Here is a 26,099-nt window from a genome sequence, read left to right as displayed (position 1 = left end):
CAGCGGGAAGGACTGGGAGGCATGGCCAAGACCAAAGGTATAGGGAGAGACAGCCACACAGAAAGACCAAAACACACTAAGGGAAGACAAAAGGAGACAAGAGAGATGGACAGAGTTGGAGGCAGAGATAGATACGATGGGAGAGAGAGAAACTGGCAGATGGGGGCGCCTGGGTGGCTCAGTGGGTTAAGCCGCTGCCTTTGGCTCAGGTCACGATCCCAGGTTCCTGGGATCGAGCCCCGCATGGGGCTCTCTGCTCAGCAGGGAGCCTGCTTCCCTTCCTCTCTCTCTCTGCCTGCCTCTCTGCCTACTTGTGATCTCTGTCAAATAAATAAATAAAATCTTAAAAAAAAAAAACTGGCAGATGGAGAGACAGGGAGAAATGGAGACACAGGGTCAGTGTGCCACCCCTCCCTGCCCCCCACACTCCCAACCCCGCAGAGGGAGAGGCAGGGCCAAGATGGCAGAAACACACCCCCACACTGACCTCCTTCCAGGCCCTCTCTCAGGGTTGGCCAGTCCTCCCTCAGCTCTGCCCGCCTTCCCTCTTGCTGTGGGCCAAGCCCATTAAGCTTCCACCCTGGCCACAACTGAAGGCCCCACGCCCTGGGGAGGAAACCACCGCAGAGGCGTCCCCTGCTCCGTGGCACCCCAAACCATCAATTAGTATTAACAAGGGCCAGCTCCCCATGGCCTAAAGACCCCCATTGGGGCTCAGATGGAGGGGAAGCCCCGCCCCTGTGAGTCAGGAGGTTAAAGAGCCTGGGGCCAGGCTCTGAGTGCAGACTGTCCGGATGGCGTGTGGCAGCGGACGGGTCACCATCCAGCTGGTGGACGAAGAGGCAGGGCCCGGAACCAGAGGCCCGAAGCCCTTTCGGGGCCAGAGATTTGAGGCCATCCGAGCAGCCTGCCTGGAGGAGGGGATCCTGTTCCGAGATCCCTACTTCCCTGCTGGCCCTGATGCCCTTGGCTACGATGAGCTGGGGCCAGACTCAGAGAAGGCGAAAGGGGTGGAATGGAAGAGACCCCATGTAATGTGTGGCTGGGGGCTGTGGGGGCTGGGCTCCTGGGTCTGAGGGAGGAGGGGCTGGGGGGCTGGGCTCCTGGGTCTGAGGGAGGAGGGGCTGGGGGGCTGGGCTCCTGGGTCTGAGGGAGGAGGGGCTGGGGGGCTGGGCTCCTGGGTCTGAGGGAGGAGGGGCTGGGGGGCTGGGCTCCTGGGTCTGAGGGAGGAGGGGCTGGGGGATGCTGGGCTCCTGGGTCTGAGGAAGGAGGGGGCTCTGGGGGGGCTGGGCCCCTGGATCTGAGGGAGGAGGGGCTGGGGACTGGGCTCCTGGGTCTGAGGGAGGAGGGGACTGGGGGCCTGGATGTGAAGTGGAGGGCTGAGAGTTCTGACTGTGGGGTCTGGAGAAGCCCAGATGCCTGCCCACAGGCTTTACAAGCCTCTCTTGGGGTTGGAGGTGCTCATTACTCTGGAGCAGTGAGGGCAGGAGGGGACCCAGGCGTTGGACCTCTCAGTCGCTCCTTCTCTCCCTTTCCTGGCTGAGGCCTGGACTCTCCCCATGCTCCCCAGGAGTTTTGCGCTGAGCCCCAGTTCATTTGTGAGGACATGAGCCGAACAGACGTGTGTCAGGGGCGCCTAGGTAAGACCCCATAACCCATCCTGGGCTCCCAGATCTGGCAGAGGCTGTAGCTGGGCTCCTGCAGCTCCGCGGCCCCTGGGTCCACCCCTCAGACTCTCCTCTCCCCAGGGGAGACCCAGTCTCCCCCTTTCCATCCTTAACCTGTCCTCGGCCTTCCTCCCAGGTAACTGCTGGTTTCTTGCGGCCGCTGCCTCCCTCACTCTGTATCCCCGACTCCTGTGCCGGGTGGTCCCCCCTGGACAGGGTTTCCAAGATGACTATGCAGGTGTCTTCCATTTCCAGGTAAAGATCCTTGGTTTGTGCCTCCATATCTCCCATGGGACCACAGATCTCCTAGTTGGCTTGGTTGCCTGGGGGCTGTAATTCTCAGACTGGTGCGGTGGGGCTGGGGGTCAGAGGATGGGGTCCAGGCACGGTTGCAAGCTGGGAGCCAAGCCTGCGCCCTGCCCTCCTCCCACCAGCTCTGGCAGTTTGGCCGCTGGGTGGATGTTGTGGTGGACGATAGGCTGCCAGTGCGTGAAGGGAAGCTGATGTTTGTGCGCTCGCATCAGAGGAACGAGTTCTGGGCCCCGCTGCTGGAGAAGGCCTATGCCAAGTAAGGACTCTGGAACACTCCCCCAGCAGGCAAGGGAACCCCAGAGACCCCCAGTTTCTGGGATCCTCTAGACACCCTTCCAGGGTTCCTGCACCAAGTCACGGTGCTCAGGACCCTAATGTCACACCATCCCCTGAGGACCTCCCTCTAAATCCTAGACACTTCCCTAGAGGCACGTTCCTAGAGACCCACGATATTCACAGTCCAGGAGCCTGAAATCTCATCTCTCAGGCCCCGGAACCACTAAACCCAAGATTTATCCCCTTGTGGGCCTGTAATCTCAGAAGCTCTCTCCTGATCCATTGAGAAACCCAAAGCATCTCCCAAATTTTTAAGAAGATTTTATTTATTTATTTGAGAGAGAGAGAGAGAACAAGTCCTGGGCAGTGGAGCACAGAGAAGCAGACTCCCTGCTGAGCAGGAAGACCAACACGGGGCTCCATCCCAGGACCCTGAGCTCATGACCTGAGCCAGAGGCAGGCGCTTAACTTACTGAGCCCCCGCCAGGCACCCCACACCTCTCAAATATGACTGTAATCCCTGGAACTTTCGATTTTTGCTTTTCTCCATCCCGAGGCTCTAAAATCCCTTACAAGCGCACAGAGATTACCCCCAAAGCAGGCATCTCCCGGAGACTCAGAGTTTCAGAGATAACCCCGGGATGCCCAGAATTCTGACGGAGTTCTCCTGTGATCCCCCCAAATGCCCAGTCCTAATGGCCCAGGGACCACAGGCCTGATTTCCAAGGGCTTCCAGAGTGAACCACAGGCCACCTCAGGAGTCTGCAAATGTCAGGGATAATCCCCAGGCCTCCCATGCCCCACACATCCCAGGGGGTGTGAGATGCTCGGGCAGGCCTCAGACACTCCCCCCACACCTGCTTCCGCAGGCTCCACGGTTCCTATGAGGTGATGCGAGGCGGCCACATGAATGAGGCTTTCGTGGACTTCACAGGCGGTGTGGGCGAGGTGCTCTACCTGAGGCAAGACATCCCAGGGCTCTTCTCTGCCGTGCGCCATGCCCTGGCCAAAGAGTCCCTCGTGGGAGCCACCGCCCTGGTGAGAGCCTGATTGGCACAGAGATCCCCACCAGAGCCAGAGTGCAGTCAGGGCTGCAGTGGGGAGGTGGCCTGTGTCTTCCTGTCTGTGTTCATTGTTGGCTAGTATCCCTCACCCATCAAACTCAAGCAAGTCAAAGGCGATTTATTTGCTCTCATTAAACAAGCTTCAGGCATAGCTGAATCCAGGTGCTTAGCAGATGTGGAGAATGTGTTTTTTCTATTCCTTGTTCTGGGTTAGTGTCACTCCTGGGCAGGCATTCCCTTCATGGCCACAAAAGGGGCCCCCACAACTGCAGGGGCCCTCCTACCACCCCTCAGTGGTTTAAAAAAAAATGGCAAAGCTTCTTTCTGAGAATTTCAGCAGAAGGCCTAGGATTGATTTCCACAGGCTTGGCTGGAGTCCTGCGTTCATCTGCGACCCAGTCGCGTGCTCAGTTGTTCATTGAGTTGGTCTAACTCCTTCGCTTCTTCTTTGCTTAATCCTGTGCTCACTGACTGACTCCCTGTCCTTCGTGTTTCTCTGCCTCTTTTGGTCCGTCTGCCTGTTCTGAGTCTCTATTCTCTTCATGCATTTTTGTCTTGTCTCCATCTTCCTCTCTCGCCTTCACTCACCAATCCTTTGCCCTTTGGAGCCCCATGTCTTTCAGTTGGGAGCTTTGGTGGCAGGAGGCTGGGGTGAGGGGAGGTGAGGGGCAGAGAAGAGCAGCCACGCTTGTGTCCCCCACCGTGACCTCACTGTCCGCTGCCCTCTGCTCAGAGCGATCGGGGTGAGTACCGCACAGAAGATGGGCTGGTGAAGGGACACGCGTACTCCGTCACGGGCACGTACAAGGTGAGTATCCCCCATGAGCGGGCTGCAGGGGGGCTCCGGAGCCACCCCCACTGACCATGCTGCCCTCAGGTGACCCTGGGCTTCACCAAGGTGCGGCTGCTGCGGCTCCGGAACCCATGGGGCCGTGTGGAGTGGACTGGGGCCTGGAGCGACAGGTAGGATGGATTTGGGGGAGACGACCGGGTCGGGGGGCTCAGATCCCCCCGCCCAGTCCTCACACCCCTGTCTCCCCAGCTGCCCGCGCTGGGACGCGCTCCCTGCGGAGTGGCGAGAGGCCCTGCTGGTGAAAAAGGAGGATGGCGAGTTCTGGTGAGTGGTCCAAGGTCCCCGCCTGCCTCTGGACCAGCCCCAGGCCAAAGGGGTGCAGGGAGGGGGCGAGGCCTGCCTGAAGGGATGGGGGATGGGGTCATAGAAACTGTCCTTGTGGTGGTAACTTTGGGGTTGCGCTCTATTTGGGGGAGTTGATTAGCAGCAATATTAGGGGAACTGGGAGGCACAGTAATTTTTGGAGGGTTGAAGGGGGTGGGTAATTGGGGGAGGCTTGGTGACATCTGGGACATTTCTGTGTGTTTGGTGCTACTGAGGGGCTGAAGGATGCTTGTTGGGAGTTGAAAGTCTGAGGGTCTTGATATTTGGGGGCTGAAGGCAATTTGACAATAGGTGGGGGGAGTGTGTGGGTCTTGACTATACATGGGGCATTTCTGAGGACTTGGAAAAATTGTGGGGCGTGGGGCTGGAGGTGCTGGGATCTGGAGGCCATTTCTGGAGACAGGGTACTATTTGGCAGACAGAGATGATTAGAGAACTCGGGGATTGTGATTTGAGGGTCATTCTGGGGTCCTGAGATGTCTGGGAGACTGGAGCCCTGGGGAGGGTCTGACCACCCGCCCCTGTGCAGGATGGAGCTGAAGGACTTCCTCCGCCACTTCAACACCGTCCAGATCTGCTCCCTGAGCCCAGAGGTGCTAGGCCCGAGCCCCGCTGGAGGTGGCTGGCACATCCACATCTTCCAAGGCCGCTGGGTGCGCGGTTTCAACTCTGGCGGGAGCCTGCCCGGCACCGGTGAGGCCTGGGGGAGGCCTGGCAGGGGAGGGGGTGGGCTGTGGCAGGCCGGGGTACCCCATTTCTTTCTTTTCTGTTAGAAACCTTCTGGACCAACCCCCAGTTCCGACTGACGCTGCTGGAGCCTGATGAGGAGGAAGATGATGATGAGGAGGGGCCTTGGGGGGGCTGGGGGGCAGCAGGAGCGTGGGGCCCGGCCAGGGGTGGGCGCATCCCCAAGTGCACTGTCCTTCTGTCACTAATCCAGCGTAATCGGCGGCGCCTGAGGGCTCAGGGCCTCACCTACCTCACTGTGGGATTCCACGTGTTCCAGGTGGGACCCCTGGGCTGGGCGGGAGCAGCGGGGACAGGGAGCCACGGAGGGGGCTGGGAAGGCCTTGGGCGTGGGGCTCAGAGACTGGAGCGAGAGCTGGGGGAACTAGGAGGGGGTTCAGGGAGAAACTGAGGTCGGGAGGGCGCAGAGAGCGCAGGGGGGTCCGTTCGCAGGGCAGCGGGGAGTCCGAGGAGCTGAGGACCAGGGAGGGGGGCGCGGAGCAGAGAGGGCCGTGGGGGCACCAATGGGAGGGGGTCCAGCAGGTCGGGGACAGGGGGCAGGGGGAAGGGGAAGAAAAGCAAAGGAGGTGTGGAGGGGGCTCTGAAGGGTGGCCGCCACCCCCGTGGGCCCTCACCCTCTTGCTCTTGCTTCTTCCAGATCCCAGAGGAGGTGGGTCTCCGTGGGGACCCCGGGCGCAGGGTCACCGGGCGGCGGCTGCCCGGGGGCTCGGCCAGGCGGTGGCGTGGCGGAGTGGGGAGGGCGAGGCCAGGCGGGAGCGGCTGCGGGCGGGCGGGCCGGAGCTGGAGCTCAGCGCCCCTGCCCGCAGCTGCTGGGCCTGTGGGACTCCCCGCGCAGCCGCGAGCTCCTGCCGGGCCTGCTGCGCGCCGACCGCTCGCCCTTCTGCGCCCGCCGCGACGTGAGCCGCCGCTGCCGCCTGCGCCCCGGCCACTACCTGGTGGTGCCCAGCGCAGCCCACGCCGGCGACGAGGCAGACTTCACGCTGCGCGTCTTCTCTGAGCGCCGTCACACCGCTGTGTGAGCCGGGGTGTCCCAGACCCGCCCCCTTGGGGTTTCCCTGACCCAGGACCTCGGGACATCCCTCCTCCCCGCGGGGATTGGCCCGGGGACCTACCCCCGACTCCCCGACTCCCCGACTCCCCTTGTCATTGGCAGGGAGATTGATGACATCATCAGCGCCGACCTGCAGGCCCTCATGGTGCGGGGCTGCCAGAGTGGGGGGGGGGCGGGGGCGGGTAGGGGTCTGCTCCGACAGCACTGAACTCCCCCTGCCCACAGGTCCCGTACATGCCCCTGGAACTGGGGCTCGAGCAGCTGTTTCAGGAATTGGCAGGAGAGGTGAGGGGGCGGGGCCAGGGCTAATAGGGGTTCACCCTTCCTCTGGGGGCCCCTTTCTTATCCTGGGAGGGGGTGTCTCATTTTGCTTTAGTTTCTCTCTGTGCTTAAATCTCCTCTTTACTCTCAAAATGCTCACTGCTCATCCTTGCCTCAGGGCCCTTGCTCTGTCTGTGCCTCTGCCTGGACTGCCTTCTCCTTGTCCCCTGCCCTGGCTATGGCCTCGTCTTTCTCCTGTGGGGTTTCCAGGAATCTCCGGGATTCTCCCCCAGGATGGTCAGCTGCATGCTGGTTGTGGACTCCCACAGCCCAGTGCTTCCCCCCTGCAGCCCTGACTGCTCTGGGGACAGGTGTCTCACTCCCCCTGGACCATGAGTACTCTGTCTCTGCTGTGTCCCCAGCACCGCCCAGCAGGCTAAAGGGGCTGTGTTGAATGGCTGCCTGAGTGAGTAGCCTCACCACTGGCTTTCTCCTTGACCAGGAGGAAGCACTCAGCGCCTCTCAGCTCCAGACCTTATTAAGTATTGCCCTGGAGCCTGGTGAGTTGCAGATGGGGGCGGACCCCACGGAGCCCCCTAGGTGTGTCAATCCATGATGCCGTGGGGAGTCAGGCCCCGGGAGCCCTGCACTCAGTCTGACAGTGTCTTTCCACAACATGTGGGTCCTGTGGCAGGACTCAGGGCCAAGGCCATGGCCACCCATAAGACCTCCCTTTCTCTAAGGGAGGCAGGGAGTGTAGCTGCCATGAGGGGACTTGGAACCCCCTTGCCTGGGCTCAGATCCCAGTGACGGTTAACACGCAGGAAGTACTGGGGTTTTTCTGTTTCCTGTAGCCAGGGCCCATGCCCGGACCTCTGCCCGGACCTCTGCCGAGATTGGGCTCAGGACCTGTGAGCAGCTGCTGTGCTGTTTTGGGGTATGCAAAGGGGACAGTGTCTGGGTAGGGAGGGTGGGGATGTTGGGGCCTCTGTCCCCCTCCTGAGGATATGGATTTTAACCAGCTGCCTCCTCCCCAGAACGGACAGAGCCTCACCCTGCATCACTTCCAGCAGCTCTGGGGCCATCTCCTGGAGTGGCAGGTAAGGTCGGAAGTTTTTTGGGGGGGCACCTCCTCCAGGAAGGTGAAGCACTGTTACTAGTCAGGACATAGGTGCTCTGCTAACTAGCAGAGTCCCAGGGGAGAACGTGGGCCGCATCCACCTTGAGGGACAACTTGGAGGGATCTGGCTGGGAAGCCCTTGCCGCATCTGCCCTTCTGTGGTCCCTTCGGGGCACTAAATAGCTTGGGGATGGAAAGTACAGGTTCTGGTCTGGGGTTGAAGTCCTAGCTCCCCGCTCAGCCCCTCTCTGGGTGTGTGAACTCAGGCAAGTCACCTCCCCTCTGAGAGGCCTTTGCTAGTGGGAGGCATTCGTTCCCACTGCCGTGGGTCCCGGGAAGGAGGAAAGGGTCCAAGCCTCCCTGTACTCGTGAGCAGTAAGCCTCTGTTTGCTGAGCCCTCACGAAGCCCCTTGTGGGTAGAATCTCAGCTTGTCCTCACGACCCTATTCTAGCTGTTACTATTCCCAGACTGTGAGACGGGCTCAGAGAGGCAGAGCTGCTTGCCCAGGGCACCAAGCCAGGAAGAAAGGGAGCTGGGGTGGGAACCAAGGCTGACTGGCCTCCTAGGGAGGGCCAGGAGTTGGGACTGACCTATAGCTCCCGACCCAGGCCACATTCGACAAGTTCGATGAGGACGCCTCTGGAACCATGAACTCCTATGAGCTGAGGCTGGCACTGAATGCGGCAGGTATGGCGGGGGCAGGGGTGGGGGGAGGGTGTCTGGGGACAAGGTGTGCTCCCCCTCCGACGCTCTGTGCTCTGCTCGCCCATTGCCGGTCTTGAAGCCCACGTAGTTTGTTACCAGCTCTTGCCGGGGCCAGTGGCAGGGGTGGTGGAGGTTGTGCAGGTACACAGCTCCCGACTGTGCGCAGAAGGCCCGGAGGGCCCCGGGAAGGGTTTCAGAAAGGAGGTAGGACAGTCCTCTCCGTCTGTGTGGCACAAAATCCTCCCCAGGGGGCGGAGCCAGGGAGTAAAGCTTTTCCTGGGCTCCCTAGTAAGTTGAGTCCATGCATGGAGGGGCTGGGACTGGAAGGGACTCCCAGACCCCCAGCCCCAATCCCAGGGCTCCTCCGACAAGGGGAGGTGGGAGGCTGCCGCCTGGCTCTTCCCCAGTCTGAGAGGCAGGAGGCCCCGAGGGAGCGAGAATGTTGGGAGGTGTGGCACACGGGCAGACAGGGAGTCCCGGGTGCACAGAAGCAGAGGCAAGAGGGTGAGGGCGGATGGAAAGCTGGCACCACTTGTTGGGGTTACTGGGCACCTGGTGCACATTCTTGGCATTCTTCCAGGCAGGAGACTGAGGAAATACTCTTAGAGCAGGGTGGGGTCCTGGCGGTATACAGACAAGCAGAATGTCTGGGTCAGATGGTCAGCTATGGAGGAAAGAGAAGGGGGGTGGCGGGGGAGGGGCTTGTGGCCAGAGGCACAGTTCTCAGGGAAGGACCCAGGTGCTGTTTGAGCAGACCTGAAGGAGGGGGACTGAGCCTAGGGGACACGGTGGCAGGTGTAGTCTTGACAGAAGGAACAGCTAGTACAAAGGCCCTGAGGTGAGAGCATGAGCCCCGCTGGAACAGCTTCGGGGTGCCAGGTCTTAGAAATGAGGCTAGTGTGGCTGGAGGACGGAGGGTGGTCACAGATGAAAGATCAGTGGAGGGAGGCAGTAAAGCCCCATGAGGTCTTGTGAGCATCTAGGGTCTTTAAAACAAAATTTTTTAATATGTACGAGAGGGAGGAGGGTGAGGCAGGTCCAGCGTCAGGGTGTGAGGAGGGCCAGAGACGACAGGGTCACACTGTGTAAGAGGAAGGACCAGGGAGTAGACCAGCAGGAAGCAAGCTCCAGAGCCCTGGATGTGGGGGACAGATCAGGGCGGGGGACTGGCAAAGATGACCTACCGCCCCTCAGCCATGCTCTGCACCACGAGCCTCCCTCAAACCCCTGCTCTGCTCCTGGCTGTGCCGGCTGAGGCTGGGGGGCCAGAGATCCCGCCCTTCCCTCCCTTCCCTCCCTCAGCCTCCAAGGACAGTGACTGCTCAGAGGCATCAGGGCGGGCACTGGGGCTGCAGGTGAAGAGTGGGGGCGCTCCTTGCTCGGAGGCTTCCCAGAGGGGCCAGGGTGAGAGGAGTAGCAGTGCTCTGGGCAGAAGGAACATCGCGTGCAAGGGAGGCAAGATGGAGCACAAGGTCCAAGTGCAGGAGTTGGGGGAGGGGTGGGTGAGGTGTCTGCGCAGGCCAGCAGCCGGCTAAGGACAATGAGGACAATGGGGCCTGTGGGGAGGGGTAGCCAGGAGTCACAGTCACCAGGACCTACTAAACCAGGTGAGGGATTTCCTGGGTATGGGAGGATCCCAGCCAGGAGCCCACACTGGGGGCGCTGAGAATGGTCAGAAAAGCTGCGTCTGAGGCGGCAGCTGAGAGCTTCTGGGCCCGACTCGGGATGGAGGGCCTGGGAGGTCATGCGGCTAAGGCAGGGCTGCCGGCCCCGGGCTCCCCTGGCCCCCAGCAGCTAGAACAAGGCACAGACGAGACAAAGACCTAACAGCGAATGCGGGCACAGAGCAGGGCACAGGTGGGTTTGAGGCAGCAGTGGAAGCCAGAACCTTGTCCTCAGAACCGCGGATCTGGACACAGGGTCGGGGGTGCCATCCTGCAGCTGGAGTCCTGCAGGGCCTCGGAGGAGGAGCCGCTGTTTCTGGCTTTTGAAGGCCTGTTGTGATTTCTCGTCAGAGGTGATTTCTCAAGTCCAGAAATGGTCTCTGATGTGAAGGAACGGACTCCATGTGGGGCCGACACACATGTCCGGGGGCCCGGGCCGGGCGGTCACGTGCGGAAACGGAGTGTGGAGGCGGAGGCATGAAGGGAGCTGCCCAAGGGGGGGGTGGACAGACCCCCTGGGGAGCTCATAGGCCGCTTGCCCTAGGCTTCCACCTCAACAACCAGCTGACCCAGGCCCTCACGAGCCGCTACCGGGACAGTCGTCTGCGCGTGGACTTCGAGCGCTTTGTGTCCTGTGCGGCCCAGCTCACCTGCATCTTCCGTGAGTACTGCCTGTGGGAGGCAGGGGGGGTGGGATGGACGGACTCCCACGTGCCTCGGTGGGGTGGGGGTCACTCAACCCGCCTGCTCTGCGCAGGCCACTGCAGCCGGCACCTGGATGGAGGCGAGGGGGTCGTCTGCCTGACCCGCAGACAGGTAAGCTGGGGCTGGGGTGCTCAGGGGGGCCAGGCGGGAGTCCCGGGAGAGCCCTGCCTCAAGCCTGGGGTCTTCTCTCTCCCAGTGGATGGAGGTGGCCACCTTCTCGTAGGATCTCCGCACGGAAACCCTGCGGCTCGAGGCGAAGCGCTGCCAGGAGCCCATTCTCCTTGCCCAGCCTGGACTGGGCTTTGTTCAACGGGGCGGGGGTCTGAGCCACACCGACCCCTCTACCTGGGTCTGCTGCTCTGCTGCCCCAGGAGCCGGCGGGGGGGCAAGATCTGGTCCTACCACTCGGCCAGGCGGGTCCCTGCCTCTGTGCTCCGCCCTCCTCACCTATAAGCAGGGACAGTCCCAGCCCTTTTCTGGTGCAGGCCACACTAGTTAGCACTGGAAACAGCGCCTGACCTCAAGCGGGTGCCCTGTGGCGCTGAGGTTTACACACTTGGGGGAGACAGGGATCTCCCTTGCTCAGCCTTGCTCTGGGAAGAGGTTCTCCTGTGGCTCTCCTAAGAAGCGGAGAACAGAGGAGAGAGAAAGAGAACACGGTAGGAATCCTTCTTAAAAATATTACATGTTTTATTATCCTGTCCCCAGAGGGTGGTTTATCCAGAAACCGAGAAAAAAATAATCAAATCAGAATAAACTCAAAAAAGGGGGGGAAGGGAGCAAAACCCATCAACTAACAGGCAGCCAGGCCGGCAGCCCACCCTCCACCTCAGGAGGGTCCCCAGAGACCCATGCCCAACAACAGACAACAGAGAAAATTCAGTGAGGGGCTGGGGGAGGGCAGCAAATCAGCTACGTCTTCATTATGAGAGCAAGAGGCGGCGAAGATATGTTGCTAGGTGAATATATATTTATATAATAAATCCATAGTTAATAAAGTAAATAGTAATTCTCTGAAAGTTTTTAATTCCTTTTTTTATAGGTTTTTTTTTTTTTTTTTTTTGTGGATTTTTTGTTTGTTGTTTTGTGGTTTTTTTGTTTTGTTTTGTTTTTTGGTCCTTAAAAAATCGGACACACAGGTCCGGACAAAGCAAGGTGGGGGACCGGCTGGGGCTGAGAGGCTGGTCTGCCAACCCTACTCCTGTTGCAGAAAAGGGGAGGTGTGGAGTTGCACCCCCTCATATCCTGGCAACTGCAAGTTGGGAAGAAGGGAGGGGGCGGGGTCCTCTTTCCTGTCAGGCAGCTGTGTCACCCTCTGCTGGGCCCCCTGTAGGGCCCGACGCAGGCCCGGGCGGTTCCTGGACAAGGCACATAGGGCTTTGGCCTGGATGTGGGAGGCCTTGAAGGGACCTCGTGGGGAGCAGGGGAGGAGCGGGCAAAAGAGGGACAAGGTGTGGAGGGCATTCCTAGGGCCTGGAGGTGACCTGTTTCGCTGTGGGAATCCACTGTCTCCTCCACATAGTTATAAAACAAAACAACACGTCTTATATATTTACCAGACCAGAAGCGTGGACCCCAAAGGTCTCCCTCACCCCCATCCAGGGGGAGGGGGCCGACTGACGGAGAGAGGGGAGAGCCTGCCCCAGCCCCTCCCTGCCCACCCCCCACCCCCAGAGAAGACTGACAGAGCGCTTTGCATAGATACAGAGTCAGAAAAACAGGACCTGGGAGGCCCCCACAGCGGGTAGAAGGGCCGAGGGCTCCCCCAGCCCCTCCTGGAGGCTGTGAGGACGGGGGTTCGGTCAGGGTTTCTCCAGCGGGGAGCCTCACAGGTCACTCTCGCCATATAGCGCTGTGGAGAAGGACTTGTAGTCGAGGGCACCGGGCACGGCGTCAGGGCCCTGGTAGGGCGCCATGCGAGCGATGCAGTACTCGGCCTGGTCCGGGGGCAGCTCTCTCCGCAGCTCCTCAGCCGTGATGAAGTTCTGGGGGTGGCAGGGTGTGACTGTGGGCCACCCCCACCCACCCAGTCCTGGTTGCCTGGGCTTCTCCGGGCCGAGCCCCGGGGTGCCTCCGAGGTACACTGCTTACCTTGTCCCCTGCCAGGACCTTGAAGGAGGCGATGACCTGGTCGGCAGTGTCTGTGTCGGTGGTCTCCCTTGACATGAAGTCAATGAAGGCTTGGAAGGTCACGAGACCGCTGTGGTTGGGGTCAACCACACTCATGATGCGGTTGAACTCGGCATCACCCTGTGAGGGGGGAGTGGGGCGGGGGACAGGCAGCACTTGAGTTGGGTGCGACAACCGGGCATGGCCTCGTTGGATGCTGTCCCCACGGAGCAGGAGAGCAGGGCCCAGCCCCAGGGCACATGCCTCCAGGGGTTTCAGCTTCCCCAGGCTCAGGGCCCCACTTGCCCAGATTGCTCCCTCTGCTCCTTCCCACCCACGTTTTTGGGAAGTGGGGAGTTGGGGAATGAATCAAATAGGTCTACTGCTCCTCAACCCTAGGCTCATGACTTAGCTCTGGAGGGTGGGGAAGAAAGAAAGAGAGAAAGAGAAAGAAAAAGGGGAGGGAGCCAGAGGCCTGACCTCCTCTCTCGGGAGACTTCCAGGAAAGGAGGTGGGTGGCTCAGGGGGTCGTCGGAGAGACCCCAGCCCAGCAGCAGCAGCACAGGTGGAAGAGAAGGCAGCAAGGCTGCACTGCTCTGCTGGGGGAGGATCCCCGAGGAGGCGGCGGTGAGGAGGAAGGGGGAGGCTGCGCGGGGGGTGGGGGAGGAAAAGAGGCAGAGCAGCGAGGGGGAGGCAGAGGCTGCATACCAGGCTGTATCCTGTGGAGATAAGCAGAGCCCTGAAGTCATCGGAGTCCATGCTGCCTGTCTGCTTCTGCTCGAGGACGCAGGGACAGCAGAGGAGGCCAGGCCCAGAGTAGGCAAGAGGGGCCGCCCCATGTGCACAGCAGGGAAACAGGACAGTGGCGGGAGCCGGGGAGACAGAGGCGGCCCCGAGAGACCAGGTAAGGGGGAAGGTGTCCAGAGAGACACAGGGCAGGGAGGAGGCAAGAGAGCCAGTGAAATGGCACACACATGGCAAGGGGTGGAATGGTGAGAGGGAGGGGAGACAGAGAGAAGGAGAGAGAGAAAGAAGAGCAGTTAATGCCACAGTCCGCTGGGGCCCAGGGGGGCGCGTACCTGCCGATCATTCTCCACGTCGTAGCCCAGGCTGATGAGGCAGGCCTTGAACTCCTCCGGCCCCAGCGCCCCGCCGTGGTCCTGCCGGGCGTCCGAAGGCAGGTGTGTGCGAGGGGCGGCGTGGAGACCAGGCCAGCGTGGAGACGTGGGGAGAGGGACCGGGGTCACATGCAGAGGGCAGGGCGAGGGGAACACATCGGGGGAAACACAGAGTTAGAGGGGACATGGACAAGGGTATGGCTGGGGATGGGGGAGCAGAGGCCTGCCCAACGCCTCGGCCAGAGCTGGGGTGGGAGCTGAGGGGTGTAGAATGGAGGATTGAGGCCCAAGGCTCTGGGGAGGGAAGGGGGAGCTCTCCCTGCCTCCAGGATTTGGGGTGGGAGACGACAACCTGTCCTATCTGGGACACCAGGGGCCCTGCCTGACAGTGTGGAGCTGAGCACGCACACTCTCGCCCACAGGGGGCCGGCAGATGGTCGGTTGGGCCCCGAAGGGTGCGTGGGGACCGCAGCAAACTCAGGTGCTCAGGGCCTTCCTAGTGGGCCCGCCAGATGGGAGCTGGCCTTCTGAATCTTTACAGCGCTCAGCGGACCCACGGACTCGATGCATGAGCAGCACACAAATCTCAGGTGTGCTCTGCTTCAGGCTGTCCTGAAGTCTCAGTGGTAGGTTGGCAAGGATGCATGGCCCCAGGGGCAGAATTTAGAACCCCCCCCCCCACCGCCGCCAACTTTCTCCTCCCAAGGACAAATGCCCAGGCCGCAGGTCAAGGTGATGGCCCTGTGCACCCACTTCAGCAGCTGGGGCCCTGCCGGCCCGGTGAGCAGTGGCCAGTACTCAGCACTGTGAGGTGAACGAACAGATGCAAAGACGGAGGTGGCAGGATGGGACGATGACAGTGGGGAGGGAAGACGCCAGGGGCAGAGGGAGCCACTCACCTTGTCAAAGTGGTTGAAGGAGGCCCGGAACTCCTGCATCTGCTCCTGGCTGATGCCCTTGGCATCACGGGTGAGGATCTGGTTCTCGACCTCATTGATGGTGCGGGCGATGGTGGTGAGCAGCTGCTCCCAGCCCACGCGGATGTGCTGGGGGCAGAGCGAGGGCATGAGTGCGGGCCAGCCAGTGCGGGGTCTGCTGCCACTAGGGACTCACGGCTCGACTCTCCTCGCACGCGGTGTGTGTCTGGCCTGGGCTCTCTCTCAAATGCCAACTCGGCCCCGTGCTCCCCTGCCTGACTCTGCCCTGCAGCAGGGTAACAGCACGCAGACCACTGGGGTAGGGCAGCATGTTTAATTGGCTCTCGGTGTGGGGGGGACCCGGGTTTCTCTGTGGTATCAGTGCCCTTGGACGGCATGAAGTGTCACTGTGGATGAGGTCAGGCTGCCAGCCAGCCCCGACATGTCAGTCTGACCACAGCGAGTGCGTGCCCACACACATCTGTGTCCCCCCAGCAAGGACGAGGCCATGGGGGTGGGGGTCAGGGGCCGTACCCCCTCCCAGCTCTCTGAGGAGTGTGTCCCAACGCCGTGTTGTCACAGTGATGGAAGCAACAGTGGGAACTGATTTCTTAGAAATGTGTTAACATTTGATCTAGTCTTTTCGCTCAGAGGGACAGAGAGGAGAGAGAAAACGGCAGGCGCCTCTCCTACTGGGCCAGACCTGCACAGCCACAGGGACCCGGGCGTGGGCACTGGCCGGGCCTCACCTCCATGGTATAGTTGGTGTGCTTGTTGTCGAAGATGAGGGCCTCCTGGATGAGCTGGTGTTGCTGCTCTAGCAGGTCGAGGTTTGGCTTGTAGTCCACGATGCTGCGCTCGTACCGCTTCAGGTGGCTCAGTTGGTCCTCCAGGGTCCCGTTCATCTCGATGGAGATGCGCCCGATCTCCTGCATGGAAGGTGGGGGCTGCTGGCTGCAGGAGGCCTCCTGACGGGCCCTCCCATGCCTGGAAGCCGGCTGCGGGCTGATGGTCCCCTCCGGGTCCACCTTCCAGACTGGCCGCCAGGGGGCGGTGTCTGGGCTGAGGCAGGCCAGGCCTAACCTCGATGCACATCCCCAACTCCCTGTGAGGCCCAGGAAGGCGACAGGCCTGGAAACTGAGGCCCAAACACAGCAACTGCTCACGGCAAGAGGCAGGGTCAGGATCCAGACCCAGGCCTGGCCGGCTTTGGAATCCGGGCTCCTGAGCACAAGCCCCCAAAACGGGGGTTCCCAGGGTGGTGGTGCAGCTGAGCCAGCCTGGAGCCCCACCCCTGCCCTGGCTCGGAGCCTGGGTGAAATGAACGCTCTGTAAGGTGTGCCCAGGCTGTAAGCAGCATCTGTGCAGACATTCCAGGGTCGGGTCCCAAGGCTCACTGGTGAGCCCACCGGAAGGGTCTGCCCTCGGACCACCCTGGTTCCAGCACCAGTGCTCGTCCGGCAGCTGCCGCAGAGTGGTGCCCAAGCATTGCCGAGGTAATGAAAGGACTCTTTCCATCCCTTTTTAGAGATGCGAAAACCCAGGAACAGAAGTTCGCTTGTACTTGACCCCCTGGTCAGCAGGCAGAGCTGAGACTCGAACCCTCTCCTACCTGACTTCTCCACCAGGTTTCCCTCTGGAGCATGCTCTCACTTCCATCAACACTGATCCCAGGAGGCTGCCCTCACTCCCAGAGCGGGGCCCCCGGCAGACCCACCAGAGACACCTGGGGATCCTCCCCTACTCTGCCCTGAGAGTGGCTCCTAGCTCAAGCTAGGCTGGGCGATGGGCCCTCACCTCCATCTTTGTCTGGATCCAGGGCCCCACGATGTTGGCCTGGCTGGCGAACTGGCGGCGGAGGTGCTCATTGGATTGCTGCTTGCTCTGCTCCTCCAGGAGCGCATGGTCCCTCTTGGGCACCAGCTGCTGCACCTGGGGGGGGATGGGGGTGGTGAGCCATGGCGGTCGGGGTGGCCCTTCCCCCGGCTAGCCCGCCCCAGCCCCGCCGCCAAGCCTGCCCACCTTCTCCCACTTGGAGTTGATGATCTGCGGGGTGACGGTAGTGTAGGGGTTGCTGCCCGATAGTTTGATGTGGTTGCTCTCGGCGATCCTCTGGGCCTCCTTGTGGATGGCCAAGATGGCCTCCCGTTCCCTATCGGCATCTGGCAGCGTCGACTTGAACTGGTCGTGGGCTGAGATCAGGCCCTGGAAGGAGGAGAAGGCATGAAGGGCAGCCCAGGTCCACAGCAGTCCCCTGGGGTGCGCGGGCAGCTGCGGACCTCGATCTCCTCGATGGTGTGCACGATGAACATGTCCTGGAGGTCCTCCATAGCGCTCTCCATCCAGTTGTTGAAGGGCGCGGCCCGCTTAGCATACTCCAGGTGCAGCTGGTCAATGGTCTCCAGCTGCTTCTCCGTTTTCTGGCGTGTGCAGGAACGGGACGGGGAGGTCAGTCAGCGAGCAAGTGGTTTGGTGGCCCGGGGACCCAAGGGGTCAGAGAACGTCCCCTCGAGGTGAGTGAGAGGAAGCTTGGATGTCCTGGCGGCATCTGCTCCCACCAACCCCCAGGGGCATAGGGCTCCGTGGGTGATGTCACCACCCCCTCACCTCCAGAGCTTCCCTGCGACTCTGGGTCAGAGAGCCAAGGGCGTCCCACTGGTCGCAGATCTTCTGGCAGCGGGTGTTGACATTGTGGGAGTCATAGTAGTCCAGCTCACTGCGCGGGGGGGGGGCGGTGTGCAGCGGGAGGGAGGGCAGACACGTGGCCATGAGACCGGGCAGGGAGCAGGGGAAGGGTCAGAGGGGTGGGGAGTTGCTGACTCACGGTGAGACCTGGCTGTCATGACACCCAAACGCGGGGGCCCCCCACTGCCTGTGTCTGGACTGCTTCTGTCACCCAAAGGTCCAGCAGAGCACACTGGTTTAGGCAATGGGCTCCTGGGCCAAGTTCCCCCGGTCAGAATCCTGGCTCTTTGATTCTGTACCAGTGTCACCCCACGCGTGTGAATGACCTACTCTGGAGACCTTGATGTTCCCATCTATGAAATGGGCGTGGGGTTACTGTGGAGATCCAGTTACTGAGGGCACATGAAGTGTGGAGGGCAGTCCTTGGTCCCCTCTGAGCAGATGTACTAACAGTGATTAAAGGGATTTACTTTAATGAACAAGAAGAAGTAGAAGAAGAAGAAAAAATGAGCAGCAAACCCACACTGTTGTTCTAAGCAATTAACATGTAAAAGTGGGCAGACATGATAGTTCCTGGCCCCTCCGACCTCCTGACCCTGCTCTTCTATCTGCCCCAGGATTCCTTCCTCCTGATCTCCAGACCCTGGATACTCTTACCAAGAGTTTCCCAGGGAGTGGAGGTACAGGCAAAACCTTGGGGGCCTGGGGAGGGATGGGGAGCAGGGAACAACTCTGGGAAGAACAGGACCTGGGGTATGGGGCTGGAGACCATGGCTGGGCTCCCCAGAGGGGCCAGGCAGCCTGAGCTCCACCCCTGTCTCAGCTACCCGCCAGCAGTGTGACTGTGGACAAGCCCCTGAGCCTCTCTGTGCCTCAGTTTCCCCTTCCGTAACACGGGGCTGCGGGCGATTAAAGGAGCCGGTATGTGTGGAACACTGAGTGCTCTGAGTTTCTATTATTACTCTGCACCAACACTTAGCCGGGCTGTCTACTCAGGCTCATCCTGGCCAGTGCCTGGCCCTCTGACTCATCTTCGGGGGAACAGAGAGCACCCCCATATCGCCCTTCCTTCCTCCTGCAGGGCCACTGTCCAGAAAAGCTGCCTTGGCGGCTGCCTGACCCCCCAACTCTAAAGAGTGGGTGCCACACACCTGCTCCCGGTGCCTGGGAGGCAGGCTGGCCAAGGACTTCCCCAGGCCTGTTTCCTATCAGCGCCCAGGGGCTCGCCTGTCAGCAGCAGAACACGCCCTCATGCCACCTCCCACAGGCGCTATGGACATCACCCACCTCCAGCTCGGCGTGCCAGGCCCTGAGGCTCAAGCCTACGAGAGGCGGGAAGACCCCAAGGGACACCGTCTTCCCACGACCATGAGGGCCCCCTGGGGAAGCCATAGAGCACTCCTGCCTCTGGCTGAGCGCATAGGGAAGCCGCAGAGCAACTGGGCAGAGTAGAGGGAGTGAGTCAGGGAGGAAGCCGGCCCTGCCTGGCATGGGGCTGCACCAGGCACGGCAGCTGAGCCCCAGCCTCACAGAAATAAGTAGAGCTTCAGGGATGACTGGCAGGGTGGGGGGGTGTCTGTGGAAAGGGCAGCTCCAGCCAAGTATCCTATTTTTGAGCAGACAGCTATTTTGGGAGCCATGCCGCCCCTCCAGGCCCTGTGGATTTTCCATGAAGTAATGGCCTAGGCCTCCCACTCCCTGGGCCCTCCCTGCTGCGGCTGCCATGCCGGTGGCATAAGGCCCCATTCACTGGCTCTGGAGGTTCGGTGTACTAACTGTGCGCCCAAGTTTATCTGACTGGGGCGGGAAAGGGAGGGTGAAGAACCCGGCAGCCTGGAAACTCGTACAATAAGTGTATTCTCAGCAAGCGAGGGAAGTGGCCGGGCAGAACAATGGGCTCTCTGTGCAGCCCGATCCCCTCCGGGAGGAGCGGGTGGGAATGGCAGGGGGTAGGCCGCCCCCCACATCAGGGGGCCAGGGGACCTTTCTGTGGTGTGGCAGGCAAAAGGTAGAGCCCTGCGGACCCCTAAAGCCTAAAGCATCAGGAAGGCGGTCAGAGACCTCCTTTCTGCCTGTTTCTCATCTGGGGTTAAGACCAACTAGGCAAAAGGCATCGTCCTGTAAGGGCTCTCCCTGGCATATAAAAGGGGGGAGGTGAGAGGGCCCACTCAGGCCACGAAGCAGGCTTGACCCCAGGACACTGCCACGCCCCACTCCCAGCAGGAACCCCTCGCGTACTTGAGTTCCTGGGCAATTGCGGCGATCTGCTCCACACGGTCCTGGTGCGCGGCCAGGTCGCTCTCAAAGGCCTCATGCTTGCGAATGAGAGCTTTGATATCTGACAGGGTTGCTGTCTCATAGTCCCGGTGCTTCAGCATGGCCTCCTTCCCTGGGGTGGGCAGAGGGTGGGAGGTGTTTAGACAACAGCACAGTGGGAATCCAGGGGACTGTCTGACCCCAGGAAAAGAGATCCAGACCCCACATCCTGCCTCACCGAGCATGGTGCCGTGGGAACAAGAAACTTCCAGAAACTTTCTCCTTGCCTTTTTAAGAGATCTCTAAGCCCACCTATATCCTGGATGAAGCTGGGAGACACTGTGGGGCTAGGGAGCCTGAGACAGATATCCTCATCCAACCCATGTGTTCTAAACTAAGGGCCCTCTATCAGCGGATGGCAGGGACCAGACTCTGCCACCGTGGCTGGAAAGGTAGACGCCCATCCCTGGAGGGCCAGCACCTGGACCAGCAGCTGGGGCTATAGCCCAGGCCTCTGCAGAGTGGGAGCAGGATGCTCGTTCCAGAGCTCTCCAAGGCCCCAACCCCTTGGGCCTGTCCCCAACGCTTGGGGCCAGGCTCCCGGGGCAGGGGGGTCCTGTCACACACCTCGGTGTCCTAGCCCATCCTACGGGCCTTCCATGCACGCTGAGGTGGGGCCCACTGTCAGGCTCTTTGAAGGAAGAGAGGCATGCTATTATTAGTCCTGGAGCCTGGCTAATTATACACCCCAGGCAAGAAGCTCCAGGAAGTCCTGTAAGCATGGCAAGGTATTACAGAGAACTGGGTGGGGAGAGGCCAGTCTGTGATGGTGGCTGGGAGCCCTCCTACAGGTGCTCTGCTTCAGGTGGGGTGGCAGCTCAGAGACCCAGACCTCAGCTTGGCCCTGGGGCATGAGACCAACAGCTGCCTGCCTGGTGCAGTATGCGCCGTGGGCAGGCGCGAGGCCTTTCCCCACCTGTTCCCTCGTCCATGAAATGGGCCCCAGGCCGAGCCTAGTCTCAGGCCTCCAGCAGCATGGGCACGGAGTGAGGCCCATCCACATCTCAGCGGCCCCGAGCACCGGGCCTGGCACGGGTGACAGGAGGCGGCAGCCTGGGAAAGAGGCTCCATGGGCCCTGCCGCCTCGGCCCTGGGGCAGGAGGCTTAACCACAAAGGCAAGCTTGCAATTCCCTTCACCAAATTGCTTTCTCCCAAGGGTGGGAACCCGAAATAGTAGGTTACCACTTCTCTGCCTCAGCAGAGTTTCAGCAAGGGAGCTGGCAAGGGGGTAATGGGGGGAGTTGGGAGGAGCGGCCCGTGGCCACGGATGCCTTGGAGTCAGGCCAAGGGGCAGCCGCAGTGGGGATGCAGAGGCTCGTTTCCATTTTTCCTCCCTGACAATCCAAAACCTGCGGCACAGCAGCTAGATGGACCCTCGCCCCTGCGGGCGGTTGAGGGATGGTGAGGGAGGCTTGGAACTATGGTGGCTCAACCCCCTCTCTGGGCCCAGCCCTCCAGAGAAAACAGGCTGCTGGCATGGGATTCCAGGGCTGTAGAGGGGGCCAAGAGTCTATCCTCCCTTGCTGAAAATTGGGTGGCTTTAGGCCTTGGGAACGAGAGCAGACAAGCCCACCTGGGGGTTCCAGGCTGCCGTTGAGGGGCAGGGCCAGATGCCAAAGTGCTTGGGGAGGGGGGGACAGGGGCATGTGGAGGCCACTGAACCAGTTGGTCCCCACCTATACGCTGAGCCACATTCTCAATGCCTGTGGGGAAGGCCAGCCCCTGTCACTCCCAGGGAAAGAACTCTGGCGGGGTGGGGGGTGGGGGGTGGGGGGCGGGCGCGTAAGGCAACACACCCACATCCCTTGGCCTCAGGACACACCCGCCCTGGGCCCCCTGTAGCTCCGGGTAAGGGACAAAGGCTGACGACCTGGGCCAAGAGGCTGACAAGGGAAGTGCCCGGGCATGATGTCTAGAGCCCATTGAAGGACGGACACGAATGAGGACGGGAGACAGTACAGGTGTGACGTACAGATGCAATAAAATCTACTCACACCCAAGGGTCCTGACAGGAGGCTCCCTGGGCCTCGGCCCTACCCCCGAAAATATTGGGCTAGGAAGAGCCAAATCAAGGAATCAATCAACAAATGAAGTAAATGGCTCTCCGCCCCCGCCTCCAGCACGGACACGCTGCTACAAGGTCGAGGTGCCTGTGCCCCTGGCCCCCGCAGACTCCCCAGCAAACATTTGGCTGCCTCGGCCGCATGGCCTTCCCAGCAGAGGAGGGATTAGGATTTGGCTCTGGGCCCAGCAGCTGCTGCTGAAAACAACAGCCCGCATTAACGTGATGAGGGCATGAGCGGCCCTGTGGCCAGGAACATGGGGCAGGTGGGCCCGAGGCTGCGGGCTGTACAGGGTGACATGTGGGCAGGTCGCACAGGTGCCTCTCGGTAGGTCTCAGCATCTGGCCCAGGCCAGGGCTGCCTGCCCACCAGCTAGAGGAGCCCCAGAAGCTCAGCAAGGACCTGATGGGGGATGGTGGGGTGGAGGGATGAGACATCACACTGAGCCACACAAGGAAGACTAAACTCAGCAAGGCAGTTGGGGAGGAGGCAGCCACAAGCGGACGGGCGGGAGTCCTGGCTCGTGGCTTTCGCAGGCACCGGCCCATTTCTGAAGGCTTTCAGACCCCCGGGATTTGGAATCTCAACCACAGTGTGGGTCCTGACCGAGGGCCAGGGACGTGCTGGAATTCCACATCTAGAGCCAAGGGACGAGGCAGCTGTGGGGCTGCCGAGAAACAGAGGACATCACAGGCTACCCTTCTGGAAGAAGCCCTGCTTCTGGGGGCCCGGGCCCCTGAACAAGAGAAAGAGCTCCTGGGGTGGGCAGCTGAACTGGGGGGTGGCTCCCTGGACCTGCCTTTAAGGACCGTGCTTGGGCACACAGGCCCACCCAGCACTGGCTCTTCTGTGTGAAGTCCAAGTTGACAAAGTGCGCAGGAGTGAAAAGACAGGCAGAATATCTGAACACAGGCTTCCCAGGATGGGAGAGCCCGTCCCACACATCCCCAACCCCTGGCCACCTTGGCCTAGCAGGGGCACTATCCTCAAAGAAGACACAGCAGCGAAGAGGGACAAGGGTTCCCTTGTTGATGGAACCGGGACGAGGTTAGGCTGTACTCCCGGAGGATGGCCTCGGCCCACCCAGACAGAGGCCCACCTGGAAGGAGCCTCAGAGGTTAGAGCAGATGGGACAGCTCAGCTCCACAGCGTTCCTCCTGCCCAGGGCTGGGTGAACCCAGAGCTGCATGACAGGCGTGTCGCCAGGCAGCAGGAAAGGGGGTGTGACAAACAGACCCAACGACACGAGGGGCTGTGAGGGTGTATGTACGCGCAGGTGTGCGAGATGGGAGCAGGCCGAGGAAGCTGGGGGACCCTACCGTCGGTCCAGGCCTCATGGATAGAGGCCTTTTGCCGGAACTTCTCTGCCAGGTGGTCGAGCCGCTCCAGCCTGCGGATCTCGTTCAGCAGCCACTCCTCATAGCCCTTCTCGGCCTGCTCCAAGTGCTGCCACCCATTGTTGATGTCCTATGGGGACACAAGACAACCAGAGTTGCAAGGGGGAGCTGGGCCACCCAGCAGGATGATCCCTCCCTGAGGGACGCTGATGGGAAGGCAGGTAGCGTAAATGGCCTGGGGTCGCGTCTAGCCCGTGCCTGGATTGGGCCCAGCACCCGGTGCACGCATTTTTGCGTTAACTGAGTGGGTGACGATGAAGGAATGCCCCAGATGTGCTACGGGAGCCAGGCAACCATGCAGCAGGGACCCTGTCTCCTGAAAAGGGGCCTCGAGCCCTTGGAGATTCTGGAATCACGGCCCATGGAGGGGTCCAAATGCAGACAATGGGTGTAAAAGTCAAGTGGTGGGGGAGGAAGAATGTGCTCAAGAGTCAGCTGTACCCCCTCCTACCCCTCAACCCTGCGGGCTGGCTGGGAGCGGGCCACACACCCCGGGCACTCACCGAGACCATCCTGCCCTCGGAGGGCATGAAGGCAGGCCGGTTGCTGAGCCGCAGCTTGGTCTGCAGCGTGTTGAAGTTGATCTCCAGCTGGCACTTCTCCTGAACCTTGGGCGGCTTATGGACGCGCCGGTAGTCCCGGAAGTCCTCCAGCTTCTGCTGCATCTCCTGGATGGTCTTCTGCGGCACCCGGTCCTCCAGCCAGGGGATGGTACGCCGGATCCACTCCAGGAGCTGCGGGCATACCGGAGGCCTCAGGGTGAAGGCGGGGTGGGTGGGTGGGGCTGGCCCCACTCATGGGCATGAAGGGCACGGGTTTTCCAGGACCCCCCCACCCAGGGATCAGCCCTGCTCCCCAGCCTGACTTCTCCATGGTGCCCACTGGGAGCCTAAGACTGGGAACTACAAGGATGTGTGCCCCCCTCTGAACCACTGTGCTGCTCTCTGCTTATATCCTGGGCATGCCTTGCTCCTGGGCTGCCTCCTCCTCAGACCTGAGATCGAAGCCAGTCGGGCTCAATACACGCGCCCCTCCCATCAGTCCCAGCACACAACCCCATGATCGCTGAGCTCCGCACTGTCCTGGAGTGACACCTCATTGCTTCCTTGTTCCTGGGTTGTAAGCATCCTCCACGGAAGAGCCCACAGCATGGCAGACTCAATCTGAGGCGGTCCGCACACTGGGCACAGGGCCCGGGACAGAAACAATTTGACAGTAAAATGGGGGGGGGGTAGTGATATGTATTTTGAGCCCCTCATATGTGACAGAGTGAGGACAGGTACAAACAAGCAATTCTAGAACAATCCTTGGAGAGGAAAATCTTATTGTCCAGCATGGAGATGCCTGAAGAAGTGGTTCCCAAGTGCCAAACTCTGGCAAAATGAGAAAACCAAGGAAAAAGGGATCTGTGTGTCATTACATCTTGGTGGATGGTGCCAGCTGCTCTCTCCTAGGAAGCGATGGGATTCCAAGACAGATGCTTTTAACTTTCTCTTGGTATTACAAAGCATGGTGGTAACAGACGGTAGCTTCTTTTAATTTTAAAAATATTTAAAGTAATCTCTGTCCCCACGTGGAATTCGAACTCACAACCCTGAGATCAAGAGTTCCACACCTCACTAAGCGAGCCGGGTACCTTGTTGGCTTTTTCTTTCAAAAATATCCTTAACTTGGCAAAACAAAAAGCTGGTCACCATAGGCTGGCTGTCAAATACTTTTTCAAATATTCCTGGTTCGTGAAATTTCCAAGTCTGGAAACCATTAGTCTCGAAGAGCATTCAAACCACTGCTCTCTAGAAACTCCAATATATACATATATATATTTTTAAAGTGGAAGTTCTTAAAATAAAAGAGGGAACCCAAAACTAAACACCCACGTTCCCAGTGGCCTTTCCGGGTTCAGGCTCTGGAGCGGAGCTGCCTGGGTTTGACCTCTGGCTCTCTCTTCTGCCAGCTGCGCGCCTGGTGCCTGACCCTCTGGGTCTCAGTTTCCCCACTTGGAAAAGGGGTGAGACGTGTTCCCTCCGCCCGGGGCTGCTGTGCAGACAGCAGACCCTGCTCTAGAAGTGAGGTGCCGGGCCCGCTGTGACAAACCGCAGTCCTGCCACTGTGCCTGCGCAGGGGTCTCCCTCCATCCCACCGAGTCAGTCAGCCTGCAGTGAGGGCATGGCAGGCTTTTTTAAAACCTCCCCCGATAATTCTGGAGTGGTGGGGTGTTTGGGAAACTCTGTCCTTAAGTACCTCTGCAGGAACCTGAGCTCAAGACCACAGAAACCAGGGAGCACGGTGACAACACCGGTCCGACTCTCAGCCTTTTATGACGCTAGCCTGGAAGGTCACACACTCGCTTGGCCACACTCCACAGTCTGTCAGCTCATGTCCTTATCTAGGAAGTGTCACTGCGGTGCCTGCCCTCCCCTCTGCAAGTGTCACATGACCTTCGCCCAAGGGTAACCAGAGGCACCCCAGTCCTCCCACTGTGGTGGGGCTGGAGTGAGTGGCAGACTTACATCACTAGCCAGCCTCTCATAATCTTCCATGAGGTGCTCATTCTCCTGGTTGACCGCCAGCACCTTGCAGATCCGGTTGGCAGCGGTCTCAGCCTGGGACAGGGGAAGCACCATGGTCAGGGGTGCCTAGGGGCTGGTGACCCTCCCTCCTGACAGGCTCATCCCCCAGAGCCGGCCCGTCCACAGCCCACACAGCACTCCCCAAGGAAGGAAGGAGAGAAGCACAGCTCCAG

At 60.6% G+C, this 26,099-nt stretch overlaps 2 protein-coding genes across 7 annotated transcripts in view; one reads left to right on the top strand and one right to left on the bottom strand.

Annotated features, from left to right (window-relative positions):
• The first annotated feature begins 782 nt into the window (after positions 1–782).
• CAPN12 (calpain 12) lies at positions 783–11,263 on the top strand. Its single transcript, XM_044256561.1, has 21 exons — positions 783–1,031; positions 1,571–1,640; positions 1,804–1,922; positions 2,102–2,235; positions 3,125–3,293; positions 4,053–4,127; positions 4,197–4,282; positions 4,362–4,436; positions 5,026–5,189; positions 5,270–5,502; positions 5,881–5,892; positions 6,050–6,258; positions 6,397–6,439; positions 6,520–6,579; positions 7,058–7,115; positions 7,410–7,492; positions 7,593–7,655; positions 8,285–8,363; positions 10,590–10,706; positions 10,803–10,861; positions 10,947–11,263. The coding sequence occupies exons 1-21, from the start codon at positions 795–797 to the stop codon at positions 10,971–10,973; spliced, it is 2,172 nt and encodes a 723-aa protein (XP_044112496.1). The 5' UTR covers positions 783–794; the 3' UTR covers positions 10,974–11,263.
• Positions 11,264–11,416: 153 nt separating this feature from the next.
• Positions 11,417–26,099, bottom strand: part of ACTN4 (actinin alpha 4) — a 68,802-nt gene continuing 54,119 nt past the window's right edge. For 3 of the 6 annotated variants that reach the window (XM_044256556.1, XM_044256555.1, XM_044256559.1), the window contains exons 9-21: positions 25,867–25,959; positions 23,860–24,090; positions 23,279–23,426; positions 19,818–19,968; positions 17,502–17,610; positions 17,174–17,314; positions 16,917–17,099; positions 16,692–16,826; positions 15,644–15,823; positions 14,877–15,023; positions 13,939–14,019; positions 12,842–13,000; positions 11,417–12,735 (exon numbers count right to left, since the gene is read on the bottom strand). In XM_044256556.1, the coding sequence (XP_044112491.1) occupies positions 12,577–12,735; positions 12,842–13,000; positions 13,939–14,019; positions 14,877–15,023; positions 15,644–15,823; positions 16,692–16,826; positions 16,917–17,099; positions 17,174–17,314; positions 17,502–17,610; positions 19,818–19,968; positions 23,279–23,426; positions 23,860–24,090; positions 25,867–25,959 (1,917 nt within the window). In that variant the 3' untranslated portion in view covers positions 11,417–12,576. Of the gene's footprint in view, positions 12,736–12,841; positions 13,001–13,567; positions 13,634–13,938; positions 14,020–14,876; positions 15,024–15,643; positions 15,824–16,691; positions 16,827–16,916; positions 17,100–17,173; positions 17,315–17,501; positions 17,611–19,817; positions 19,969–23,278; positions 23,427–23,859; positions 24,091–25,866; positions 25,960–26,099 lie in introns of all 6 variants that reach the window. The other 3 variants (XM_044256557.1, XM_044256558.1, XM_044256560.1) reach the window with 2 other exon arrangements.

The sequence above is a fragment of the Neovison vison genome, chromosome 7, assembly GCF_020171115.1.
Source record: "Neovison vison isolate M4711 chromosome 7, ASM_NN_V1, whole genome shotgun sequence".
Taxonomy (NCBI): domain Eukaryota; kingdom Metazoa; phylum Chordata; class Mammalia; order Carnivora; family Mustelidae; genus Neogale; species Neogale vison.
The sequence above is the reverse complement of the archived record's forward strand: the minus strand, read 5'-3'. Positions and strand labels throughout refer to the sequence as shown.